The sequence below is a fragment of the Nelumbo nucifera genome, chromosome 6 (genome assembly GCF_055504915.1).
Source record: "Nelumbo nucifera cultivar China Antique chromosome 6, China Antique-T2T, whole genome shotgun sequence".
In the NCBI taxonomy this organism is placed as follows: Eukaryota; Viridiplantae; Streptophyta; class Magnoliopsida; order Proteales; family Nelumbonaceae; genus Nelumbo; species Nelumbo nucifera.
Window position 1 is genome coordinate 17,591,419 of NC_142654.1, and position 23,823 is coordinate 17,615,241.

The following is a 23,823-nucleotide window of genomic DNA, read 5'->3' on the forward strand; positions in this document are numbered from 1 at the left end:
TTTCTGAAGTTTCAGAAGTTATTGAAGGGAGTGAAAAATGTAACCAACAAATTTACTCTCCACATGTTATACAATAAAACAAATCCAGTTGTCTAATCCTTTTCAGATGTAAAATCCATTGCTGTGGGATTCATTAAATGTCCGAGATCTAAATTCTAAAATTATCCAGGCTTCCCTATTTCAACTGGCACCTCATCTTTACAATTTGTATTAAGCTCGACTCTATACAACAATGAGAAAACATTGAGAAAAGGATAAGAAGCACTTCTCACCATCCATTTCAGCCAATCTTGAGTACCTCCCTAAATCCAATGCTAAAACTGTTTTGCAGACCCTTCTTAGCTAAGGCCGGATTTCCCTTTTGCATCATCGCCACAAACTCATTGTAGTCTATGCGCCCATCCTGGAAGAATTAAAGATAAATTAGTAGGATATATGAATATTAAAGCAGCATTTTCTTTATTAGGAAGACTAAGCTCAAAACAGAAGAACAGCCAAGGTGAAGAGGAAATAAACAAACTCTCACTTCAGAAGTAGATTTGGCCAACCAAAGACATTTAGAAAAACCAACCTGATCAGATGATCACAACAACTCAATGGATCAACTAGATTGATCAAATCAATTTTGGCCTAAGAGATCTCTATGGATGTGGCACAAAGGTTGGGATTCAAAAAATTGGTCATAGTGTGTCTGGATCTCTGATACTAAGGTAAGAAGGATTGCTTCTTCCCTCTCTCCATCTACCCCAACTTAAATTGGCATTAACATGGTAAAATAACGAGGAAATGACTAACATTATCTTGATCCACTTCTTGGATCATCTCTTCAAGGCGGACATCCTCTATGCCAAACTCCTCACATGCTTGTTGAAGCTCATCTTGAGTGATATAACCACTGCCATCTTTGTCAAAGTAGGAGAAAGCTGCAAATAGATGATCATCTCTCTCAATCTTGTTTAGATTCAAGGTTGCAGCTACAAACTCTCCGTAGTCAATGGTACCACTATTGTCAACATCAGCCTGCATCCAAAATATTTAGTAATGACCAATATCCAAACTTGAGAAGTTTAAAAAAATGATAAGTTTTAAAAAAATATTCATATTTTACAGGTACTAAAACCTCTGAAAATCTCACAATTATTTACACTATAAGAAAACAATCATGTGATTAAGAGATATGTAATCATTCAAAAAGCACTAGAGTCTTAATTTGGTTTATGCTAAAAGATAATGTAATATATTCCAGATTATTATGGAATTTTTGAGTTTCCATCATATAAAACTTTTTTTCAGTATTGGAAGCCAATGTCCAATTGATAATACTCAAAGCACTTATATGGATAAACGCAGTGCAGTTAGGTATTAACTCAGGGTCCATAACTTTGTTAAACCACAGATCTTAGCAACTGAAAAGGTAGAGGCATATACAAGCCCATACTACATAAATCCGTGTTGGAGACTTCTCTTTTTTAGCTGAGTCCAGCACCCTGTCCTTGCCACATCCTTCCCTGCCTGTGTATCATAGTAACAAGATCTTAATCTATGATATAACCCCATATCTATACTATGAGCACAACAGGTTGTAAAGTATAATTTCTAAAAAGATTAGCTATATATTTTTCACACAGTGAGGACAGTGGGATGGTGTATCATGTAGAAGATCTTTTAGGTCATAAATCAGTGAACAGTTGGACAAGCATAACCACCTGATGCTTGAACTTATAGTTTCCTCTACCACACCATAGGCCAAACCTTTTGCCAGGCCTCCATACAAGTGTTTAGATAGAACGACCTTCCAATTAATTTAACTCTTGTAGTGGGAATCCTAGGTAGAACTCATTGGTTATTGAGGACTTGGCTCCTATATGCACATTAAGGGTACAGTCAGTATTGTTACGTTGAAGGTTTTCATGTATTGATGGTTCGGCTGATAAGAGTTCTTATTAGCCTGTATTTGAGTTTAAGTTGTTATGTACTGGGCCTGTGTTAATGGGCCTAAGTTTGTTTAGTGTTTTAAGTTGCCTGGGTGTCCCATCATTAATCAGGGGCATTCCAGTCATTTCCTGTAACATTGTACTGTACTCTAATATAAATAATAGTACTGTCGACTGGGTCATTCAGTTCAACATTCTCAGCATCTCTTGGTCTTCTCCTCTCTTCTACTGCTTTGGCTACAGCATTTCAGCTTTCATGGTATCAGAGCATTAAGCACCTTCCTGGTTACAGCCGACGCCATCTCAACCAACTAAACAATTTGGAGAACATTCAGCCCTAGTCTCTACTAAGGGAAACAGACATCCAGACAAGAAGCACCTTAAGTGCACTCATTGTGGTGGTGAGAGATATGTAAAAGAAAAGTGTTGGGTCCTGTATCCTCACCTGAAGCCAGCTGCATTGAGAAAGGACAAGAAGCAACAGAAGGGTCATGCGGCAAGTGGGAATCTTGTCACCAGCAACAATGGTGACAACTCACAGAATATACCAACAATGTCTTCTTCTCCTATGGGGCAGGTTGCTGATTCCTCTGGAGCTAGTGCTTTGGGCTTCACTGCTAGTGAGGTAGAGGTCCTTAGCCGGGCATTAGCCCGTCTAAGGAATAATTCTTTTGCTTCCACCTCTCTTGCCAGATCAGGTACAGTCTCTGCCTTTAGTGCAACTAGCTCTATTGACTCTACTTCTTGGGTTATTGATTCCGGTGCAACTGACCACATGACACATATGTCCTCCTTATTCTCTTGATATCATTTGTTGTCTGGTCAGGATAAGATGAGAGTTGTTGACGGGTCTTTCTCCACCATCTCTGGAAAGGGGGTGGTTGACCTAAGCAAGGACCTCTCTCTTAAATCAGTTCTACATGTTCCCAGTCTTACCTCAAATCTTTTGTCTGTTTCAAAACTTACCAAAAATTTGAACTGTAGTATAACATTTTTTCCTACTCATTGTGTCTTCCAGGACAGATTGACGAGGAGAACGATTGGGAGCGGTCATGAGTATGGAGGTCTCTACTATTTTGATGCAGACATCGGTTCAGCCTTACAAGCATCTGTTGCTAGTAGTCTGGAGAGTGTGGAGTCAATAGCTAAGTTGCATCTGTGGCATGCTAGGCTAGGTCATTTGTCTTTCTCTTCATTAGAAATGTTGTTTCCCGAATTGTTTAAGGGGATTTCAAGTCAGAGTTTAATCTGTGAAGTATGTCAAATGTCAAAACAATGTAGAACTATTTATCCGATTTCCAGTAATGAAATTCGAGCTCCTTTTGATTTGGTTCATTTTGATGTTTGGGGCCCTTCACCCATTGTTTCCATTGATGGCTTCCGTTACTTTATCAGTTTTATTGACCACTATTCTCGATGCACATGGATCTACCTGTTAAAAGGACGGGATGAAGTACCACGGATAACTATGGCATTTTGCAAGATGATTGAAACACAGTTTGATAAGAAAATTAAGCAATTCCGGTCAGATATTGCTGCTGAATATTTTGAAAAATCCTTAAACTTATTCATGGAAGATGCTGGCATGTTACATCAATCATCCTGTGCTAATACCCCTTAGCAGAATGGGGTTGCTGAGTGCAAGAATAGACATCTATTGGAGACAGCTCGAGCCTTACTATTCCAGCACAAAGTTCCCAAGCAATATTGGTCTCAAGCTGTACTTACTGCATCATATCTGATAAATCGGATGCCATCTAAGGTGTTGGGTATGAAAACCCCTTTCTCTGTTTTGTGTCCCACTCTTCCAGACTTTCCTCTTCCTCCACGGGTCTTTGGCTGTATATGTTTCATACATGTGAAGGATCCAAAAAAGACCAACCTGGATCCTAAGGCTACGAAGGGAATATTTTTGGGGTACTCTCCTACACAAAAGGGGTACAAGTGTTATGATCCTGTCTCCAAGAGAAAGTATGTCACCACAGATGTGGTCTTTTTTTAGTCTCAACCCTATTTTCAGTCTTCTCAGAATCCTCTTCAAAGGGAGACTAGTGGGATGGAAGAGGATTCTCATTCTCCCTCCTTTTTTGTTCCCCTATCTACCTCGGGCCTTCCATCCTCTTCTTCTACTCCTAGTTGTGGCATCCCGGGTCAACCTAGTGAGGCTCCCACTGTGCCGGTTACCTCTCCTGATGCTGCAGATGTCCCTAAAGGCTCCAGTAGGCAACAGAAAGAGATACTCACATACAACAGAAGGAAAAAGGGCCCTCAACCTCATGACAGCAACCAGTTGGACTCGGATCAATCTGTCTCTGCAATCCAAGGTAATTCCAACTCACATACTTCTGATTTGGATCTTCCTATTGCTCTCTATAAGCCTATCTGTTCTTGTACCACCCTGCACCCCATTGCTGATTTTGTTTCTTACTCACATTTATCTCCTGCCTATCACTCCTTTGTGTCTGCTCTTTCCTCTTTATGTGTTCCTTCTAGGTACTCAGAGGCCGTGTCTGATCCAAGGTGGAAAGAAGCTATGAATGAAGAGATGAAAGCAAGAACTTGGGAATTAGTGGATCTACCAGAGGGGAAGAGCACTGTTGGGTGCAAGTGGGTGTTTACTGTAAAGCACAGGGAGGACGGGTCCATTGAAAGGTACAAGGCCAGACTTGTGGCAAAGGGGTTTACTCAAAAAGAAGGAATTAACTACAAAGAAACCTTTGCCCCAGTAGCAAGGCTCAACACAATTCGGGTTTTATTGTCACTAGCAGCAAATTTTTCATGGGAACTTCATCAGCTGGATGTGAAGAATGTCTTCCTAAATGGTGACCTTCATGAAGAGATATTTATGGAACCTCCACCAGGCTATGACTTTGGTAGAAAGGTGTGTAAACTGAGGAAAGCATTATATGGTTTGAAGCAGTCTCCTTGTGCATGGTTTGAGAGGCTTTGTGGGGCTATGAAGAAAGTGGGGTACACTCAGAGCGGTGCAGACCGTACCTTGTTCATAAGGAGACAGGATAGCAAACTTATGGCACTCATTGTTTATGTGGATGATATGGTGATTATCGGGAATGACTTGAAAGAGATAAAAAGATTGAAGGAGTTTTTAGCTTCGGAATTTGAGATCAAAGACTTGGGCCATTTGAGATATTTTCTTGGGATTGAAGTTGCTAGGTCAAGAGAAGGAATCTACATATGTTAGCGGAAGTATATTCTTGACCTCCTAGAGGAAACAGGCATGTTAGGGTGTAGGCCAGCAGATACTCCAATAGAACAGAATCATGGCCTACAGGAATCAGTAGGGGAGGACTACTGTGATAGAGAGAGATACCAAAAATTGGTAGGGAAGCTGATATAGTTATCTCTCACTCGGCCAGATATTGCTTATGTTGTGCATGTTGTCAATCAATTCATGCACTCTCCAAAGATCCCCTCATATGAAAGCAGTTGAAAGGATTCTCAGGTACTTGAAGACTAGCCCAGGAAAGGGAAATCTATTCAGGAAAAACAATAGAATTGAAATTGAAGCTTATACTGATGCAGATTGGGTTGGTTCTGTTGGAGACAGAAAATCAACTTCAGGATATTGTACATTTGTGGGAGGGAACCTGATCACATGGCGCAGTAAGAAGCAGAATGTAGTTGCTAGATCAAGTGCGGAAGCAGAATATCGAGCTATGGCTCACAGGGTTGCTGAACTCCTATGGCTCAGGACCCTTCTTAATGAGCTTGGCATTAAAGCTGAGGGTCCTCTTAGACTGTATTGTGACAACAAGGCTGCCATCAACATTGCAAATAACCCTGTGCAACATGACAGGACAAAACATATTGAGATTGATCGACATTTTGTTAGAGAGAGAATAGTCTCGGGAGAACTCTGCATTCCCTATACTCCATCTGAGATGCAAATTGCAGATGTATTGACTAAAGGGTTGGCTGCAGCAAAGTTCATGGACCTTCTTGGCAAGCTAAACATGATTGACATCCACGCTTAGCTTGAGGAGGAGTGTTAGGTTGAAGGTTTTCATGTATTGATGGTTCGGCTGATAAGAGTTCTTATTAGCCTGTATTTGAGTTTAAGCTGTTATGTACTGGGCCTGTGTTAATGGACCTAAGTTTGTTTAGTGTTTTAAGTTGTCTAGGTGTCCCATCACTAATCAGGGGCATTCCAGTCATTTCCTGTAACATTGTACTGTACTCTAATATAAATAATAGTACTGTCAACTGGGTCATTCAGTTCAACATTCTCAGCATCTCTTGGTCTTCTCCTCTCTTCTACTGCTTCGGCTACAGCATTTCAGCTTTCAAGTATGACACAAAAAGCAAAGATCTCCTTTAGCATGTACTTGTCAATGGAGTCAATTGATGTCTACTCCAAATAGTCCATTTCAAGAGGAAAAGCATGGCATTTGGGTTCACTTCCAAGGAAAATAATGTAGGCCTTTGTACAGAAAATCTTTGTACAAAGGACCTTTTTGGTACACATCTTTTGGCACTTGATACAATTATAGTTTACCTTTTCAAGAAAAAAGGTAAAAAGAAAAAAAAAAACATTATTTTAACAGAAAAGCATCAACTTTTTTGTCTTAACTACCAAGAATGTAAACAATGTTGCACTGGAAAATTGTAATTATTGGGTCTATCATTCTAAAAATTATTTTCTGCTATGTTACCCTGATACAGTAAGGACATTTCTGGACACAGTATCAGATAAAGTTAAACACTAAAAATGAAGTATATGAGATGGATACAGCACTGTGCCCAGGTATCATAGATTTTCTGTTCATGTCTAGTGAAAAATATAACCAAGGATATATTAGTATCCGCATCTCAACTAAAGTTAGAAGAGAATTGACCATCTGAAAAGTCTACATTATTTTTAATTTCCTAACAGAAGATAATCAATAGTTCTTAAATTTTCTGTGTATCTTCAAGTGTTACAACTGAAGTCATGCCAATACTTACTGCCTGCATTAAATCATAAATTTCAGAGTCCTTAAGATTTGCACCAACTCTTTTCAACCCAGCCTTAAGTTCTTCAAAAGTGATTTGGCCACTATTATCTGTGTCCAACATCTTGAACATTTCCTTGAGGCCAGCAATTTCATCTTCAGAAAGGCTCTCTGCGATGACCTGCAAAAAATAAAACATGATATATGGGAGCACAAGTTCCAGAGTTATTTTTGTGCTTACACAAGATATTCCTTGTATGACATTTATCCAGATATTAGGATTTCCAAGGTACAAATATTTGGCATTCTATATGCTATCAGGGTCATGAATATCAATTCTAAAGAAACTTACTCTAACAGCCATTTTCTTAAGCTTGTTCATGGCAGAAAACTGTTTCAAGCGACTAAGAACTGCAGAATCAAGAGGCTTATCAGGAGCCACACCATCAACCTGAATCCAAGGATGGCCTGCAAGGAATTAAATCAGTTCATAATTATTAGTTTATATGGATAGACCAACTTTTCATCAATGAACTAAATTAAATAGGCTAACTTGGCTTTCTTAAGAACTCCACTTTTCCTTCTCAAAAAACAGATCCATGTAAAATGAGTATAATCATCAATAAACAATATAAGATGTTTGAACCCCACTTGAGACAAGATAGGTGAAAGCACCTATATCACTATGAACAATTTCAAAAGGAGAGGAAGAACAAGCATGTTTAATAGGAAAAAGCAAAATAGTGCTCTTAAAGAACATGTAATACAAGATTTTGTTGAGGACTCAAAAGGGGGCAATTTAGTCTTCAAAAAAACCAGAATGAACAATCATAAAGTTTATCAGCATGAGGATGACCTATATGACGATGCCAAAGCAACCAAAAAGGGGATTTCAGTATAAAATTTGCACTATAGTTAGAGCGTCATGAGAAGAATGAGTGAGAATCAAAAGGTGACCCAACTATAATACCCTCATTTCAAATTCTTATTTAAGTGATTAGAATGAATAAGCCATGCCATGGAAACATGTATTTAGCAATAATAAGAGCAAAATGAACTTACACAAAACTTCATGGGCAGTCATCCGCTTCTTGGGGTCTCTAACAAGCATTCTCCTTACTAAATCTTTTGCACTTTCTGAGATACTTGGCCACGGCTCTGATGAAAAGTCAAGCTCACCACGAAGGACCTCTTCAAATATCCCTTGTTCAGTTTCTTCATTATCAGAACAAAAAGAAAAGAAGAGAGAGAAAATGAAGAAAAAGAAGTCAGTTCTGGTTTTTTAGATTATATAAGAAGTCATGCATATGAATGTGAAATTAGAATATTAGATGCAATAAAGAAATCACTGATTTCGGAATCCTCAAAATCTTACCAGCCCAAAATGGAGGGACCCCACTTAACAAAATATAAATGATCACCCCAGCACTCCAGACATCTGCCTCTGGACCATAATGCTTTGTCAGAACTTCTGGTGCAACATAGTATGGACTTCCTACCACATCACTGAAAGTTTCACCTGAAATAAGAAAGCAGTCAATTTCCAACTAACTGCTAAAAAAATGAGGAGCATCAGAACATGCAACTGAAAGAAAATCTTTGGATTCTAATGTCAGAAAGAAAAGAGTGAAAATGGGGAATTAATCCAAAAGGATTAAAATGGGTAATAGGTGATGCTTAATAAGTACTGTTCTGGGCTAATAATTGGGCAACTAATGAAATTCCTTACATCAAGCTAGTTAGCAACCTGAGAAACATTTTTTTTGGTAAGCAAAAGTGTATTTATCACCACAGACAAAGAATGGGATATCCAAAAAGCTACGGAAGCAGTGCTAAACCACATAATCCCAATTATAAAGGCTATAGTAATGCTATATCAGCAAGAAGATATGGTGGAAACTTTACTGTCAAATCTGCCACAAAATTATATAAATTTATCTTGGAAAATGAAGATTCAACAAAGGTCCTAAAGTCGATACAAAAATTTAAATGCTATTCAAAAATTGAACACTTCCTATGGCATTTATTAAGAGGTAGTCATATGGATAGAGGATTTGCTATAGAGACAACTTGCAAAATATGCAGAAAGGCATAGGACTATGTATGCCACCTATTTGTTAAATGCCAATTAGCCAAACAAGTGTAAGCAATAGCTACCACAAATTTTCACAGCCCAACTGATAATGACACATCAAAAGAGAAATTTTTTTTAAATAAAAAAAGAGAGAATTGTAAAGACATCCTAAAGAAAATTAATAGGATGCATAGAGGTGCAGAATATGAATTATGAGGAAAGATGGACCAAAAGAGGAATAAAGATGGATAAAATGGAAGCCACAACCACATGAGATGATCAAAGTCAATTTTGGTGCTTCAGTTCAAAACAACAGCAGGGCAGAAATTAAACATGTGGCAAAGGAAACAGAAGTTAAAATAGTAATCATGAGAGCTAGAACAATAGGACAAACCAGTATCAAGCTAAAGTAGTGGCCACTGGCCACAGAGGAGGCATTGCTACTAGCATGAGAGAAGCAAATCAACAATCTATGGCTAAAACAAGATTAAGGTGGTGGTGAGCAATGTTGTCAAAATCTTACGATTCACAATTTGAATCATGAATCCCAAGGGTTTCGGTTCGAATCTTATGTCTGAATCCTTTTATGCAAAAATTTTACGATTTTTGTTTGAATCCTACGATTTGATTCATAAATCTTACGATTTATACGGTTTCTACGATTCACTACAATTCAAATAAATTCAATTAAGAATTAGTTCTCTACTTTGTTATGTTTTGTTTATATATAGTTTTGTCAAGGGAGGTTTTTTTTAAGCCCTTACTAGAAAATAATTTATTTACGTTATTTAAGACTAGAAGTTGAGTTTATTTTCCACCATATGCTGGTTAAAAAGCCATTTATTATATGTGGATTTGTTTGACTTTCAAGTCAAATTTGATTATATCACCTCAGGCTTCTATTATATAAGTGGTAAATTCTATTATTTTAGGTACATATATGGTATATATAGATTAAAAATAAGGGAAAGTAACTTTCTTATATATATATTTAACCCTTTAATATATTTATATTTAATTTTTTGACAAATTTATAGAAATAGAAATAATCTTACGATTCACGATTCGATTCAACTTTCTCTACGATTTACTATACGACTACGATTTTCAAAACATTGGTGGTGAGCAACAACATGACGGGAAGCAAGAAGATCCTATACAAGATTAAAACATAATTAAATGATATGTGTAATATTGCAACCAAGCATTGAAAAAACAATCAAGGCTATGCATGCATACAGGAAGGAAACCATGGTTGGGCTTCAACCTCCGAGGAGTTTTATCACCATCCATGTGCAGATCCTTAAATCTATAAAGTTGTGGAATTCTTTGATATGTATATGTATTTTGTGAGGTATAGCTCCAGTGTGTGGGGCTGTCCCCTGAAGGCCTATCATACTATTTTCTATTTGCTCTGTTGAATAGATTTACCTTGCCTTTTTCTTAAAAAATGCTACTGTGATGGCTATAAATTCCTTTTCAATTTGAATTCTAGTATGTATTTTGTGTGTCAACTTGATGACCAATAATGTGGCGGTGTAATTCCTTTTTCTCATTTTAATAAAATTTCTTTCTTGATTCTTCAAAAAAAAATCTACTGCAAGGAGCAACAATGAACAAAGCAAAAAAGTTCATATCACCTTTATACAAGCAAGAGAACATAAAAGCATTTTGGATCCATGATACTTAAACTGTACAACCAACCAATAGTCACTGGAAGCCCATTCAATTTTGTCATGGATTAAGATGCATGAATAAATCCATTAAGCCCTCATAGAATGAGTGATTTCATTAGACCAAGATAGCAAAATGTAGACAGAGGGAGAATGATTGGGAAATAGATCTTCCAAAGAAAATAGATTTATTATAAAACAACATGAAGATCTAGATGAATATTAAGATGATAGCCGGACCTAAATAAAAAAGAACTGCCAGCTATAGTGATCATAAAAGACAAAACACCACCATTATCGTCACCATATAAGCTTTGTGCCAACTAATATGGGGTCGGCTGCATGAATCCTGTTTCACCATTTCATTCTGTTCAGTGCCATATTCATTGTTAAATTTTGATCCCTTAAATCATTCCTTATTACTTCAGTCTATGTCCCCTTTTGGTCTGCCCCTATCTCTTCTAGCTCCTTCAACTTGTAACAGGTCACTTATTCTTCCAGGTGCTGTAGATAGTCTCTGCATGTGACAAAACCATCTTAATCTACTTTCCCTCATTTTATAACCTATTGGAGGTACTCCTAGGTTCCTTAAAATCAGTTCATCTCTGACCTTGTCCTTCCTTGTTTTCCAACTCATCCATCTCAACACTTACACTTTTGTCACACTTATTTTTTGAACATATTTCTTGACTGTGTAATGCTCTACTCCATTCAACATTGCAAGCCATACAATGGCTTTATAAAAATTTCCTTTTGGCCTGAGTGGCATTCACCTATCATATAAGATTCCAGACGCACTCGAAAATTTTGCCCATCCAGCTCTAATTCTATGAGTTACATCCTCCTCGATCTCTCCATTGTTATGGATTATTAAACCAAGGTAACGGAAAAGGTTACATTTTTTTTATCAATAACAGTGAATTTTATTAATAAGATGGAAAAGCTGAATTACAAAGAATGAGCTAAAAAATCTTAACTCCCAAATACCCTATAAACTCGAATTCATGAAACAATTACAAAACAGCCCAAAACATTGAGCTCCTGTTCACTCCTTGCCTAGCTAGACCGTCTGCCAGTGCATTAGCACTTCTTTCTATCCATGTACAACGGAAATCAATATCATTGGTGAGCCACTTGAATTTCCTCTTTTCATTGCTGTATTTCCAAAGCGAAGAGTTGTCCTCTTTTAGCCAATTTACTACAATTTCTGAATCACCTTCTATGATCAATTTTTTTAAATTCATTTCCTTGGCCCTTTGAATCCCTTCAAGAGCTCCTAGGATATCAGCCCTCAAGGAATCTCCCACCCCGATTGGGCCAGAGTACATAGCTAACAGGTTCCCATTTTCATCCCATATGATTCCCCCAACTCTAGAGGGCCCTGGATTACCCATGTTGTTGCCATCAAAATTCAATTTGGTAAAACCCTAAGGTGGAGGTGTCCAACAGGAAATTGAGGTCTTCTTGATTGAGCCTAACTCCGCAATCTCCTTCCACTTTCTGGCCATCTCATCAACTCAGAATACTGCAAACAACTCCAAGGTTTTTAACCAATGAATCACCCTAATGTGGATGATTTCCAGGATTGCTTCCAAGCTTCTCTCCTTATTAGAAAATATCCTTAAGTTTCTCTCCTCCCAAATAGTCCAGCACACTGCAGATCTACCACATCTCCACATGATCTTGGCCCTTTTGGTTGACCAATTGGACATGGAAGTAAATAAGCTTTGCACACCCGAAGGGGGAGTCCACCTGCAACCAAACAGAGAAGTAAACCATTCCCAAATCACTTTAACAAACTGGCAAGAAATTAATCAGTGATATCCAGACTCACCATCAGATTTACAAAGAACACACCAGTGAGGAGACAAGCAGCAATTGGGCCTTTTTCTTTGAAGTAGATCCCCTGTATTAACTCTTTCCAGAAAGGTTACATTGAGGTATCTCTGAGTCTCTAATCCTAAGTGTTCCGTGATTAGAATTCCTACTATTATTAAATTTACATTACATATATTATGTTTTTGTCCTAGTTATTGTAAAAGCTCATGTTTCTAAGGTATTTGTTCATAAACCTAATTTTTCATTTTTTACTTGATGGTTAAATTTTGCATTTGATCCTTTGTTAAATTCATCAATTAATACTAAGTTATTGGCAAACATCAAGCACCACCAGACCTCTTTAATATGTTTAGTCAACTCATCCTTGACTAATGAAAATAAATAAGAACTAAGGTCATTTCCTACCCTTTCAGATGGTGCAACATATGTTTTTAATTTCTGTCCAAAAGATGATTCCTAAGGCTCTGTTTGATTGTGGTGCTAATTTCATTTGTACTGGTGTAAATACATGCGAGTGCAAATAGGCTGAGTGTAAATTCTGGTTTACTTTTGCTTCAGATTTGACTCTGTCTCATTTATTTGTGAAAAATAAAAATGTAAAATAGGAAGCAAAATGATGTTGCCCACACCTTATGAAAGAGAATGGAGGTAGGACCGTAGGAGGGTTATGGGTCTTGGAGTAAGGTAGGAAGTAAGACGATGTGCTCCCCACTTTATATAAGAAAGAATTGAAGTGGGAGGAAGGTGATGCAAATGTGGTATCTGTTTTTGAGATGCAAAATTTGTACTGCCAGTCAATGCAAATGAGAAACAAGTACAAATTTGTCCCAGGTAGTAGTCAAAACCATAGTTTCAAACAAATGGATGCAAAACTAAACTGGGTGCTAAATTTGCATATATTTTTGGGAAGTAAAATTTGCACTGCCAGTGAGTGCAAATGAGGCAAAAATGCAAATTTTGTATCAGGTAGAGTCCAAATCATAATTAGAAACAAATGGATGCAAAACTGAACCAGATGCGAAATTTGCATCTGGTTTAGATTTGCATTGCAAACAAACAGAGCCTAAGGTATTGTACAGGATTCCATATTCCAAGTATCAAATTGGAATTTAAGAAGCTATTGGTTTGGTATCCTGGAACAGATAAGGTGAAGAAACACATCTGATTTTGATGGTAGATTGGTTCCTAAGGCATTATTGCAAAGATGTATGTGAGCAGTGCAAGTAAGGTTTTGTAAATTCAAATAAAAAATTAAAAATATAATTACATAATTTTCAAACTACTTGTACTTTATAGTTTATACTTATTTCATTGTAAAATAATCAAAAATAAAGTTATTATTTGAAAGAATCCATTAATTGATTATTAGAAGTTTTTACCAAAAAAAAATCAAACTTGCAAGTAATTTCATGCTGAAAATTGAGGGGGCTTATAGTGTTCCTTCTTAACAATTATCACTGGATGTTTGTGAAGCAATGACTATACATTACCCTGTAATTAATTTGATCACCAGTTCATTATTTTTTTTTTTTGATAAATGATCACCAGTTCATTATTAGAAACCTCGGTAATGCCCTTGAGAAGAACATTGAGAATCCCCAACCTCAAGGGGAAACACTCTCCTTGGGAAGGTGGTCAATAAGGCAAAATGTAATATCACCATCATCATCATCATCTAAACCTTATCCCAACTATATGGGGTCAGCTACATGAATCCTATTTTGCCATTCCATTCTGTTTAATACCATATCCGTTGTTAAACTATGAGCACTTAAATCATTTCTTACTTCTTTCACTCATGTCCTTTTTGGTCTGCCCCTAGCCCTTCTAGCCCCTTCAACTTGTAATTGATCACTTTTTCTTACAAGTGCTGTAGGTGGTCTTCTATGCATGTGAATCATTCATCTAAGTCTACTTTCTCTCATTTTATCACCTATTGTAGCCACTCCTAAGCTCCTACAAATGACTTTATTTCTAACCCCATCTACCCCATCATTTCTAGTTTTCCCCACTCATCCATCTCAGCATGCACATTTCTGTCACACTAATTTGTTGGACATGTTGCTTCTTGACTGGCTGATTGCCCAACACTCTGCTCCATACAACATTGCTGGCCTTACAACTGTTTTATAGAATTTTCCTTTTAATCTAAGTATATTCACTTATTACATAAGATTCCAGATGCACACCTCCATTTTGCCCATCCTGCTCTTCTTAATCTCTCCCTTGCTATGAATTATCGAATCAAAGTACTGGAAATGGTCATATTGAATCATCTCTTAGTCTCCAAACCCAAGTGTACCCTGATTTGCACTCCCATTATTATTAAATTTACATTGCATATATTATTTTTTGCTCCTACTTATTGTAAAACCTCTTGCTTCTAAGGTATTCATCCATAAACTTAATTTTGCATTTAATCCTTCATTAGTTTCATCAATTAAAACAATGTCATCACTCATCAGCAAACAACAAGCACCATACAATCTCCTCCTCAATATGTTTAGTGGATTCATCTATGAACAATGCAAATAAATAAGGGCTAAAGTGCTGAACCTTGGTGAAGACCCACTGTAACTGTAAAATCTGATCTCTCCCCACAGGTGTTCTAACATTGGTTGTTGCATCCTCATAAATATCCCTAATTAGGCCCACATACCTATTTGGCCCTCCTCTCTTTTCCAAGACTTACTACAAGACAAAATGTAACATCAGATCATTTAACCATTTTTTTAATACTTATAGGGACTGGTCAAGCTCCATGCATCTGGATTTTGGACATCAAAATTCTATCTAAACTTGATGGTTCCTTTATACCACCAATTTCCTATTATGTGTTTTCTTTGCAAAAAGGAGAAAATAACAATAACTTTGCACCATGCTAGTTGGACTTGAACAAATTGCTTGTAACTCTTATTTATGTATGTTTTGCTAATTTTACACCAGAAGTAAAGTTTTTCACCCTGTAAGCATCTCCATTTTGTTAGGTAACTGCCTAACTCAGGGCTTTTCGAGGAAGCCTGCATCCTGAAATGAGAGAGAAAAGAGAGAGAGAGAGAGACTGAATTCCCATAATCAATGCTGACTCTTCTGGACTTCCTTTCCTTATTATAACACTCAGTTACAATTTTGTTATATCAGCCTCTCCACTTGTCCAGTTTGTTATGTAGTTTGTTCGAGTGGTTGGCTTTCAGTTACATTACTTAAAAGCTGACGTGGCCTTTTCTTGTACACTTGTCCCTCTGTTCCACTTATTTGTGTCTTAACAGTCCCTCCACCCTTGAAAGAGACCTTGCCCAGTCCAAGTTGCACTTTCAAGTGGGAGACCTGACCATACCATCAATGCCTCTGGTTCGATGTGATGCCCTTTGCGCATCCACCTGAAATCTGTTATCTGGGTGGGCTCAGTTTGAACTTGGCCATCTTCCGAGAATGATGGGAGGGTTGTTGTTGTTATTGCTCCCGTCTTTGGCCATTTCTTTAATAGAGATACATGAAATACGGGGTGCAATTTTGACATCGCTGGAAGGTCAAGTCTGTATGCCACGGACCCAATGCGTTCCACAATCTGAAATGGGCCGAAGTACCTTGGGCTCAGTTTGTTCCACCTACGACCTGCTATTGAAACTTGCTTGTATGGTTGTAGTTTAAGGAAGACTCGATCCCCAACTTGGTACTGGATGGGCCTATGCTTTCTGTTGTAAGAGTCTCATCCATTGTTGGGCTCGACGGAGGTGGGATTTGAGCTCTTGTAACACCATATCCCGCTGGAGGAGTTGATCTTTCACTGCTGCTACTGCTGTAGACCCTTTCTCATATGGGAGTAGGGTAGGTGGGTCCCGTCCATATAGAGCCCTGAATGGAGTCATTCCTACTGCACTGTGATACGTGGTATTGTACCACCATTCCACCCAATGGAGCCACTTGAGCCACTGACGTGGCCTATCCTCTGCATAGCACCTTAGATAGGTTTCCAAACTCCAGTTGACCACCTCAGTTTGCCCATCTGTTTGAGGATGGTAGCTGGTAGATTTGAAGAGTTTCACTCCCTGTAACCAGAAACAGCTCATGAATATTGGGTCGCGGTCTGGGACAATGGAGTTAGGGGTACCATGCAGTCATGCCACCTCCTTAGTAAAATTCTCAGCCACCATTGAAGCTGTAAAGGGGTGGGAGAGAGGGAGACAGTGGCAGTATTTGGTGAATCTGTCAACAACTACGAGAATGACAGACTTAACATAGGAAAGGGGGAGACCCGTTATGAAGTCCATGGATATATCAGCCCACACTTGTGTAGGAATTCGAAGTGGTTGTAGCAGACCTGCTGGACATTGGGTATCAGCCTTATTTTTCTGGCAAATGACGCATTTGGCTATGAATTTTTGGACCGAATTCCACATGCCTTTCCAATGGAATTGGGTGGCTAGTCTCTTGGAAGTGCGCAAAATTCCTGAGTGTCCTCCTACTGGTGATGAGTGGAACAATTCAAGAATCTGCTGAATGTGGGCTGAATCCTGTGGTATCACCAATCGACGTTTATACAACAGAAAGTTATTCTCCACTGTGTACCCTGGGTGGCTGGTAGGGTCCTCTTGGACCTGTGAATGCAGCTTGCTCAGTTGTGGGTGTCTTTCAGCTTCTTCCCTTAACTGATTCATGAAGGAACACATTGGGGCCATGAGAAGTAATGGAAATAGTTGTGGTTGGCATGACAGTGCATCTACCACTTTGTTAGTGTGCCCTACCTAGTATTCAATGACATAATCATAGCCGAGTAATTTGGCTATCCATCGCTGCTGTTCCGGGGATAATACTGACTACTCCAACAGAAATTTCAGGCTATGGTGGTCAGTTCGTATGATGAACCTCCTCCCTAGAAGGTAGGGTCGCCACCGCTGAACTGCGAGAACAATTGCTATCAGTTCTCGTTCATATACTGACTTGGCCCATTTTTGTGCTGTCAATGCTTTGCTAAAAAACGCTAGTGGCCTTCCTTCTTGCATGAGAGTCGCACCCACTCCCTGGCTTGACACATCACATTCAATGATGAAGTCCTTTGAGAAATCTGGAAGTGTGAGTGTCAATGGGGACGAGACAGTTGTTTTGAGTGTCTCAAAGGCCTGTTGGGCCTCCCTAGTCCAGTAGAATCCATTCTTCCTGAGTAAACTTGTCAAGGGGGCAGCAATCAGTCCATACCCTCTGATGAATCGCCCGGTAGTACCCTGTTAGACCCAAGAAGGCCCGTAACTCCTTAACATTTTGAGGTTGGGGCCAATTTATCATGCTTGAGATCTTTTTCGGGTCTACCGCTATAGTGTTGTTTTCGACTACGTGCCCCAAGTAGTGTACTTGAGTCTATCCGAATGCACACTTTGACTCCTTTGCAAAGAGTTTATGAGTCCTTAGTAGTTCCAAAGTGATTTGTAGATGCACTAGGTGTTCGTCCCATGTAGCACTATATACAAGTATATCATAAAAAATAAAAAAAAAAACTAGTATAAATTTGCACAAATGGGGTCGAAATATATCAGTTATAAGTGCTTGGAACATAGCTGGCACATTGGTCAACCCAAACGGCATGACCAAAACTCATAATGCCCATCGTGTGTACGAAAGGCGGTCTTGTGGATGTCACCCTCATGGACCCGAATTTGATGATATCTCGATCTCAAGTCTAGTTTGGAGAATATTGTGGCCCGGCCGAGTTCATCTAGTAGTTCATCGATTACCGATATGGGAAATCGATCTTTCACAGTAATGTTGTTCAGGGCCCTATAGTCTATACAAAACCACCATGTCCCATCCTTCTTTTTCACAAGTAATACCGGTGAGGAGAATGGGCAATGGCTAGGTTGTATAATTTTTCTATCAAGCATATCTTGCACTTGTCTCTCAATCTCTAGTTTCTGAAAATAGGGGTAACAACAGGGCCTTACATTCGTGGGTGTCGTTCCAGGCAGCAAGAGAATGCAATGATCGTGGGCACGTTCCAGTGGTAGTTCCTTAGGCTCTTGGAAGATCACTGAAAACTTCTGAAGTAACTGTTGTAGTTGTATGTGGGCTTCTTCAGATCTGCTGAAGTTACTTCCTTGGGCTAGAATTGGGCCGTTCCCGTGGGGGTCTATCTGCATTAAAATGATGTGGGTTGGGCCTGCTGCCTGTTTTCTTAGGGTGGCGAGGCTAATGGACCCTAGATCATTGGACATCTGCCCTTGAATATGCACCTGTGATTTTCCCACTTGAAAGTCCGTTGTGAGACGGGCAAAGTCACATATCACCAGCCCTAGTTGCCTTAACCATTGGACTCTGAGAACTACATCTGCTCCACTGATTTCCAAGGGATGTAGATGTAGATCTACCTCGAACTCGTGTCCTTGTATCTTTAGTTTTAATCCTGTGCATGTACTGTCGCACACCAGATTGCTCCCATTAGCTACGTGCACCCGGAATGCTGTATATGGTTGGACCGAAATCCCTAGTTGTCTGACCAATGTTTGAGTAATGAAATTGAGGGAGCTACCACTGTCTATAAGAACCGATACATGGCGCCCTTGTATCAGTCTGGTTACTCTCAAGGTTTGAGAGGAGGCAAGACCAGTCAAGGCTTGCAGGGATACTTCCGGGTATTCTTTTGTCCATTACTCCCATTCTTGGTTGTCCACTGGCTCGTTGATGTCTGCTGATTCCTCTGCATTTTCGGTTTCGGGCTGAAGGAAGAATACTTGTTGGATCTTACAACGATGGCCCGGTCCAAATTTGTCTCCACACGCATAACAAAGGCCCTTTTCTCATCAGGCTTGCATCTCGGCCCATGTTAACCTCTTGGTTGGGCCGAGTGGGCCTGAACCGGAGTTGGCTTCCTTGCTTGTGATTCCCACTCCTGGTTTGGACTCCAGTTTACCCAAGATACCAGGTTCCGGATTCGGTATACCTAGTCTGACCACAGCTCCCAGGGGTCGATTAATCCTTCTTGCCCGATTCAGTTTGTCTTCATGGAGTCGAGCTAAGGCTGCTGCGTCAAGAACGGTGGTGGGTTGCATGTCTTTAACCTCCAGCCGCAGTTCTTCCTTTAGTCCACTGACAAAACTGCCGACCAATGCATTTTCTGGCCACCCTTGCATGCACACAGCTAACCTCTCGAACGCCATTTGATAATCTTGGACGGAGCCGGTCTGTCGTAGCTTGGCGAGGCTTTCATCATAGTTTTCAAAAGCCGAGACACCAAATCTCATGGTTAAGGCATCGGTGAAGTCCGCCCATGTGGCTCTTGGTGTCGTCGCCGGTACCACTGGTACCAAACGATCGCCTCTCCTTCCAAGTGTGTGAAAGCTAGTGGAACACAATCAGGTCCAGGCGTATCGTGGTAATCGAAGTACCTTTCGGTTCGCAGAAGCCAGGACGTGGGATCCCCCCCTACGAAGATGGGAAACTCGATTCTCGCCATTTTGGTGGTTCCTGATCCGCTTCGATGACTGGTGTCACTGCATTCTTCTTGCCCTTCCTGATTCGAAACCAGTGGTGTCTGTTCTAGTCGCCCAAGCAAGGATGCGAAGCTCTCTTTTATTTCTTTAATGTCCGCCGATAATCTTTGCATTTCTCCTTCCATGTTGTCAACTTTGTTCTCCATCGAGGATGACCTTGTGCTCAACAGGAAGCCTGCCTCCTGAAACGAGAGAGAAAAGAGAGAGAGAAAGAGGGAGAGAGAGAGAGAGACTGGATTCCCAGAATCAATGCTGACTCTTCTGGACTTCCTTTCGTTATTTATAACACTCAGTTACAATTCTGTTATATCAGCCTCTTCACTTGTCCAGTTTGTTATGTAGTTTGTTCGAGTGGTTGGCTTTTAGTTACATTACTTAAAGGCTGATGTGGCCTTTTCTTGTACACTTGTCCCTCTGTTCCACTTATTTGTGTCTTAACACATTTTCCAAAGTATGATAAGAATGTGTTAAAAAACATTTGATAAAAGGGATCTGATGCTTAGAGTCAAAGCCATCTACAAAGGGCCGCCTCAACATCCAAAAGTGTTCACATTAGCAAATAATTGGAAATGGACATAATTCCATAGTATGTTGGTAAATGCCTAAACCCAGCATTAGCCTTTTTTTAAATCAGCAAATCCAGTATTAGCATCAACTTACAGTAATCTGAAAGGAGTTTTCTACAAAGAATGAAATGGATAGAAATGAATATTTCCTTCTTAACAGGCTCCATACCACTACTAGAGTTTGACAGGAATATAAATAACTCCAAACCAGCCTGCTTCCAAAGGAACCAAGCAATTTCATTTTATTCAACGTTCATGGACAACAAAGTCTACAAAAAATCAAGCAGAAAGCAGAACATGGTTGGGTGACAACTCAAAGAGAACTTACTATAACTTATTGTACTGGTAAATGTTAAAATTACAGGATAGGGCTGTACACAGGTCAATTCGGTTCGGTTGTATATAATTTACCCAACCAAACCGACATCCTCAGGTTCGCATTCTCATCATCCAAAAACGGCTGAGATAACCTGAAAACCAACCTAAACATAGACTTCTCGGTTTGGTTGGTGATGTAGGCGCATGTGGCAAGGCCTAGGAGCGCCACGTGGCATCGGTCAGATGCAATCCTGGCCGCCCATTGCCAACCACCTTCAACCACTCCCAAGGCAAGGTCAAGTATAAACAGGGGTGCCCCTCTCTTGGTAAGGCCATCTTGCTCCTCATTGCTCTCTAGCTCTCTTGCACTCAAGTGACCTCGTCTGAACCCTCTCCTCAGGCCTTGTCCAACCCCTCTCGTATGCTTGACTACCTCGACCGCCAGACTCCGCCCCTGGGATAACACCCGGGGCCTCTGACTTGCTCTCTTATTTTCAGGTCGGACACATCAGCCCTCGGCTAAGGAAGCAGATTTGCCTTGTTGCCCTCGGCCCAACCTTGGCAGCAACAGTTGGTTTCTCAGTTTGTCGGTTGGTCTATACGATTACCTATATCCTATTGATTTTAATTAAATGAATACTCGTAACTGTAACTCATAATCCCTATCTGCATACATCTACATACACTTCCAAACCCACAGCTCTTTAATTTCACTCGTTTCTCTCCCTGCCTAGTGCTTAGATGTACTCATGTGATTGATCTCCACTGTGTAACAGAAACAATGGTGTAGAAACTGAGAGAGGCTAGTTATTGTGTCACAACTCACATGCAGTTACATCCACATATATGGTTACAGCTGTATTATTCACCAATCCAACTTTCTCTCTCTAGCCCTACTGCAGTTCACAAAAAGAATTTTTAACTTTTGAACTTTAGAATCCATCAAGAGAGGTTAAAGGCTAGAGCCTAAAAAGTAAAAAGGACAACATTTAATGTATGTAGTACTATGTACCATACATTTCATTCTCCAAGTGTTCAGGTTTTATTTTTTCTTGAACCAAAACTGATCGTTAACATTTGAAAACGACCAAATCGGCTTGAATGGATTGGTTTGGTCGGTTTGATTCATTTCGTGAACAGCCCTAATACAGGATAACTGTGGGACTCAAACAACCAAAAGCATTATAAAATTTAAACTGAGCAATTCATGTGTATAAAAGTTGCAAGTTCAAGATCAGGATTTAGCATGTTCTCATGCAGAATTTAATAGAACAAAATAGTTAGTTGAATCTGACAATTTAGAAGTTTGTTATGTGACCTTATCAGCAAGTTATTAAATATAAAATAACCATGGCACCATCTCAGAGTAATAATTCAAAGGAGTCAACAAAACCATCCAGATAAACAACCAAAAGGAGAATGCATTAGGAAGTTACCTGGCTTGAAGAATATAGACAACCCAAAATCAATTGTTTTAAGAGGCGATTCCTCCTCTTGATTGACAAACAGGAAATTCTCAGGTTTAAGGTCTCGATGCATAACCCCCAAAGAATGGCAGGCTTCAACAACACCAACTATGATCCTAGCAAGCTCAGCTGCCTTTCTTTCTGTATAATGACCCCTCTGAACAATCCGATCAAAGAGCTCGCCTCCTGCACACAACTCCATGATCACATAAACTGCAACAGCATCCTCATAAGCCCCTTCGATGGAGATAACATTGGGATGGCCAGCCAAGTGGTGCATTATCTGAATTTCCCTCCTCACATCCTCGACATCCTCTTCTGTAATCAATTTCCTCTTCGCAATGGATTTGCATGCATACTCTTTCCCAGTTGTTTTTTCCACACAGAGAAAAGTAGTTCCAAACTGCCCTTGACCAAGCTTCCTCCCCAAACTAAACCGTTCCTTTAGATAGCCTGTCCTTTTTGTCAACACAGACTCCACCTGGAGCCCAGCACTCGGCGCTCTCTTATGGTGGGGCTTCTTAGGATTTGCAGGCGGCGCTGGTTTAGTTTCCTCTTTGGGAATCTTCACCTGTTCTGGGGGTTTGCTTTGAACAGACGAAGGCGCTGCAGGGTTTTCCTTGGCAGATGGTGTCTCACTGGCTGCATCTCCATTAGTATGAGAAAGCCCCTCATCAGGCAATCTGGACCGCCACATTGCAGCTGAAACTGATTGAAAGAATCCATTATTTGAAATACTCGGTCCAACACAACTGTTCCCCATCTGAATCCACTCTCACTTCCTACCGCACTCTCTTCAATCCTCCACTTTCAACATCCAAATCCAGCCTTTCCCATCATACTAACATAACAAGAAGTAATTGAGATCTCTAAGGTCAAACCAATTCCTCTAAACATATTTTAAATTTTCAAAGTAAAAAAAAAAATGCAGAACAAAGCTTACTAATCAATCAAACTGTATTTGTTCCAAAACGAATAACTCAACTATTAATAGATGGTTCTCTTCTTTTACACAATTTTCTATCTAGAATTTCTACCCAGATCCCACACTAAACAAGAGGATGGACTGTAAATGTAGAGAAAATTTCTTCGAATGGCAGGTGTTCGACAAAGTCAACACAAAGACCAATAACAAAATGAACCCAGAAAACCCAAATATAATTAGAGAAAACTACGACCCAGAACTGGAAAAACTGTCTGAACAAAAACTCTATCATCCGATAACGGATCCCCACAAGATAAAATCCAGTACAAATTAAGGCAACACTAAAATGAAAATAATCAAAATTAAACAGTTCTGCTTCGATTTCAACGACGCGAATGCACCGAATAAGAGACAGTCAGATCATGAATAAACCAGGGAAGTAACTGAACAAGAAGAAAGTACTCTGCAGCAATTCAGCAAAAAATACATAGAATCAGTAAGTACGAGCAGAGAGAGGGATAGAGTCTTTTGTTTACATTATAGGCGTTCGGACATCGGATGATACCATTACAGATCTTCAGATACGGTTTCTTTT

General features: G+C 39.6%; 1 protein-coding gene across 2 annotated transcripts; it reads right to left on the minus strand.

The window, feature by feature from the left end:
• LOC104590875 (calcium-dependent protein kinase 1-like) lies at window positions 1-23,823 on the minus strand. Of its 2 annotated transcripts, XM_010249643.2 has the most exons (8): window positions 23,765-23,823; window positions 22,274-23,144; window positions 8,262-8,405; window positions 7,949-8,101; window positions 7,239-7,354; window positions 6,900-7,067; window positions 796-1,020; window positions 1-403 (listed from the first exon to the last, which is right to left on the minus strand). In XM_010249643.2, the coding sequence occupies exons 2-8, from the start codon at window positions 23,064-23,066 to the stop codon at window positions 281-283; spliced, it is 1,722 nt and encodes a 573-aa protein (XP_010247945.1). In that variant the 5' UTR covers window positions 23,067-23,144; window positions 23,765-23,823; the 3' UTR covers window positions 1-280. The 2 variants fall into 2 exon arrangements, with proteins under 2 accessions (XP_010247945.1, XP_010247940.1); XM_010249638.2 differs by lacking the exon at window positions 23,765-23,823 and having other exon boundaries at window positions 22,274-23,756.

Excerpts from the sequence above, each read along its gene's own strand:
- LOC104590875 (XM_010249643.2), bottom strand. The coding sequence starts at position 23,066 with ATGGGGAACAGTTGTGTTGGACCGAGTATTTCAAATAATGGATTCTTT. Across the intron at positions 8,102-8,261 it reads GGTCCCTCCATTTTGGGCTG|AAACTGAACAAGGGATATTT; the intron begins GTAAGATTTTGA and ends CTGATAATGAAG. Across the intron at positions 404-795 it reads AAGAAGTGGATCAAGATAAT|GATGGGCGCATAGACTACAA; the intron begins GTTAGTCATTTC and ends TAATTCTTCCAG.